Source organism: Oryzias melastigma, linkage group LG14, assembly GCF_002922805.2.
Source record: "Oryzias melastigma strain HK-1 linkage group LG14, ASM292280v2, whole genome shotgun sequence".
NCBI lineage: Eukaryota > Metazoa > Chordata > Actinopteri > Beloniformes > Adrianichthyidae > Oryzias > Oryzias melastigma.
Window position 1 is genome coordinate 2,739,604 of NC_050525.1, and position 3,526 is coordinate 2,743,129.

General features: G+C 36.3%; 1 protein-coding gene across 2 annotated transcripts in view; it reads left to right on the forward strand.

Annotated features, from left to right (window-relative positions):
- The window catches only part of ncor1 (nuclear receptor corepressor 1), a gene marked incomplete in the record, with an annotated part of 125,602 nt that overhangs the window by 58,057 nt on the left and 64,019 nt on the right, over positions 1–3,526 (forward strand). For both annotated transcript variants that reach the window (XM_024264937.2, XM_024264945.2), the window contains 1 exon segment: positions 288–401. In XM_024264937.2, the coding sequence (XP_024120705.1) occupies positions 288–401 (114 nt within the window).

The following is a 3,526-nucleotide window of genomic DNA, read 5'->3' on the forward strand; positions in this document are numbered from 1 at the left end:
TGCATCAAAGCTGATCACTTTTATAGTGTTCATCATGACAATCCCCTTTTACTCATGTGTGCTTCTAGAAACAAACCTTTAAACCAAAATTTGGAAAATGTTTTTTTCTTAACTTGTATTGAACTTGGAAATAATGAAGAACAGGATTCATTGAGTTTTTACGTCCTTTTCCACAGAGGGGACAAAAACATAAAAAATACCAAATCTGGACATCTTTTTAAAGAACTTTGTGCTTTGTTTGGTCTTTGATGCTAGTTAAAAGGTCCTATTTTATTGTTGTCCCTTAGCAACAACTTGAGGAGGAAGCAGCAAAGCCGGTGGAACCGGAGAAGCCCGCGACCCCTCCCCCGGTGGAGCACAAGCACCGCAGCATTGTCCAGATCATCTATGATGAAAACAGAGTAAGCCATCCCATGCAGACACAGATGTACCATCACTAAGATGGTGTTTTTCAACCTTTGTGAGCCAAGGTACACCTTTTCCTTGAAAACATCCAGACATGTAAAATAGGAGAAACTCTTTGGTCTGTATTGAGGTAAAGTCCCTCCATGATCTCACCTGCATTTTTTTGGAATAATTGAGGCAGACAAAGCTGGAAGTTGTGGCTGTTTTCCTAAATGTTTTATTAAAAGTTGTTACAGTTTTCAGTTTTTAATCATTTTAGTGATGCACAATATTGACTTTTTACAAACGAAACCGATATTTTGAGTCTTTTGCAGCCGAAACCGATACCAATAATCAACCAATATTTTTTTAAATACTTGAAAAAAAAATTACAAGTACAAAATAATAATTATTTTTTTTTAATGTTTTTGCCAGAGCAAATGTAATTTTTGAACAAAGATATGATTGCAATATACTTGTTTTTTTTTTTTACACAAGACTAAGGTTATATTTAATTGAAGCTACACAAAAGTGAACATGTTGAAGTTGTATTTTTTTTTCTTTTGTCTTAGTCAAAAATGTAACTTTAACAAAATTTTTTTGTTTCTTTTGGGGTGAAGAAATGGTTTCAATTTATTTAAATTTGTCAGTTGGCCAGTAAACCTCAATCCTGTTTCTTTCTATTTTATTATCACTTATATGTAAACTTAACTCAGAAACTGAATTTGTCCTTCAATCCAGACATTTTTAGAAACCAGCGGTTCTTTTTATAAAGATGACTTGGACCAAACACTGGGATTTTAATAATTAAACAAATCTTGAAGGAAAACTAAACTGTTTTCATTTTAATTTCATTTTATGTCAGATAATTTATTCTTATTGAGACACAATGGTAATGTTCAGCCTGTTAATATGATATCATCATTGTTTTTTACATATTCATTCCTCCTCCTTTTATTAAAATTTGCTGCACTCATATTTAATAATCAACACTTTAGTGACATGCTCTACGTGTGTACCACTAGCACACACACCTGTTGGATCATTAATGCCGCTAAACGTCTGATTTGGTGATCAGACGCTGCACACCTCTCCGCTTGAATCTGATGTATTTTAGCGCGGTGCTTGGACAGGTTACTGCTGTAACCATGTTTCTGTTACATTAGAAACAGCGCGCTGTCTGCTTCTGCTTTAGAAAAATACCAGCTTGGAGCTGTTCGCTCGCGGCCGCTCTGCCATCCCATGTTTTAGTGTTCTCATGTGTTAGTGGACCAGGTGGTGAGAGAAGCCCCGCCCCTCCCCTCCCCACTGCATGTGGAAAAGCAGCAAAGTGCACTTCATGTTTGCGATGTGTCCTTGAAACTATGTTTTGGGGAATTTGGGCTAAAAACGTATTGGTCCTTACATTTCACTGTTGTGCTCATGTGAGGCGCCCCCTGGTGGACTTTTTTGGTATTATTTTAGGAAACCAATTCAGGGAAAGAGAGGACCGGTAGTCGTTCGTGAGTTGAAATCTCGCAATAGTTAACCATACCGATACTTTGTCCCACCTTTACCGGTAAATGTTTTTAGATGAGTAAAATAGGTAATTTCCCACAGCACACCCACCATCTCTCACAGCAGACTAGGAGGCTGCGGCACACTGGTTGAGAAACACTCCACTAAACATCTGTGGAGCCCTCTGAACTTATTTCAGTCTTGTTTTCAGCATCTTGAATTCTCAAATTTTTCAAAAAATCTGCTTTGCTTCTTTAAATGTTTCCATACAAGACACTGGTTTGATTAGGAAAAACTAATCAAAGCACTTCCTGTTCCTGCTTTCCATCAAGAGTCTCGCCAGATTTTTATGAACTTTGAGTGATTCAGTTAGTTTTAGCTCAAAAGAAACTTTTTATGCTGCTGCAGAATCTCTGCTCACTTATTTCTTGTCAGAAGCAATGATGGCACATCCCAAGTTTCATGTCCCAGTAAAGGTACCCAAGTCCTATAACCATAAACATTTAAAATGGCATCTAGAGGATTGGTTTCCACTGCCGACAGTTTTTTAATGTACTTTTTATGATTTTGTCAGCTATTTTATTAACTAACTTTTAAAAAGAAGCAGTTGAGAATCGACTGAACAAAAGTCAAATGTGTTTTAGACCCTCTCTGGACGTAGGATTACTGAAATACTAATCACACGCTATGGTGTGTTTGTGGAGGTCACTGCAGTTCATCTCTGTCAGACAGTGTTGTGGTCAGATAGCAGCGAGACACGCTTGCCTTTTCAGTCAACCATTAACCCTTTAGGCTGCAAAGCTGCTTACGTTTAGTGCACAACACAGTCTGACAGCTGTGACTGTGTGACTCCATCTGGTAATGAGAGCATGTTCAATGCCATGAGAAGCATCCATTTTGATTCCTATCATATTGAATAGTTGGTGGTGAGCAGTGATCCAAAAAGTAGCACAGGATTATTTTATCAGACTTTTCTGCTTCTGGGCAGATTCATGAACGTTGGAATCATTCTCTTTTTTTTAAAAAAAAACTTAGATTTGTTATGTTTCTACACTTTATTGCCAGAGTACATTTGATACTCCTTTTTAGTATTATGGTTTAATTCATTAAAGTTATTGAAATGTTGCATACCTTTTAAACTTTTAAGAGTAAAATATGGGGTCAAGTCAAGATCAGCTTAAAGTAAATAAAAGCCAGACTAGAAAATTTGAAACTTAAATAAAATGAAACCTACAATGTTACTAAATCAAAAATATAGTTTATGTATCACAACTGCTGTTTATTATTTTAACTCTCGTTTTTTCGTTTCTCTCACTCTTCGTTTTCAGTCCTCAATTACATTTTCAGAGTAGAGCCTAATTTTACTTTGGGCTGGTGCTTTCAGCCTATTGATGATTGACATGTGATGACAGAGGTAATGGTGATGGGATTTCTGCTCCAAAACAGTGAAATTATGTAAAGTCTGAAATGACACAGTAAATTGAGGACTGAAAGCAAAGAGAGAGAGAAACAAAAAGGAAAAAAAAAACAATATATATATACAGTGGTAGACAAAAGTGTTGGTACCCCTCAGTTAAAGAAGGACAAACCCACAATTCTCACAGAAATCACTCAAAACTTACAAAAGTAACAATAAATAAAACAC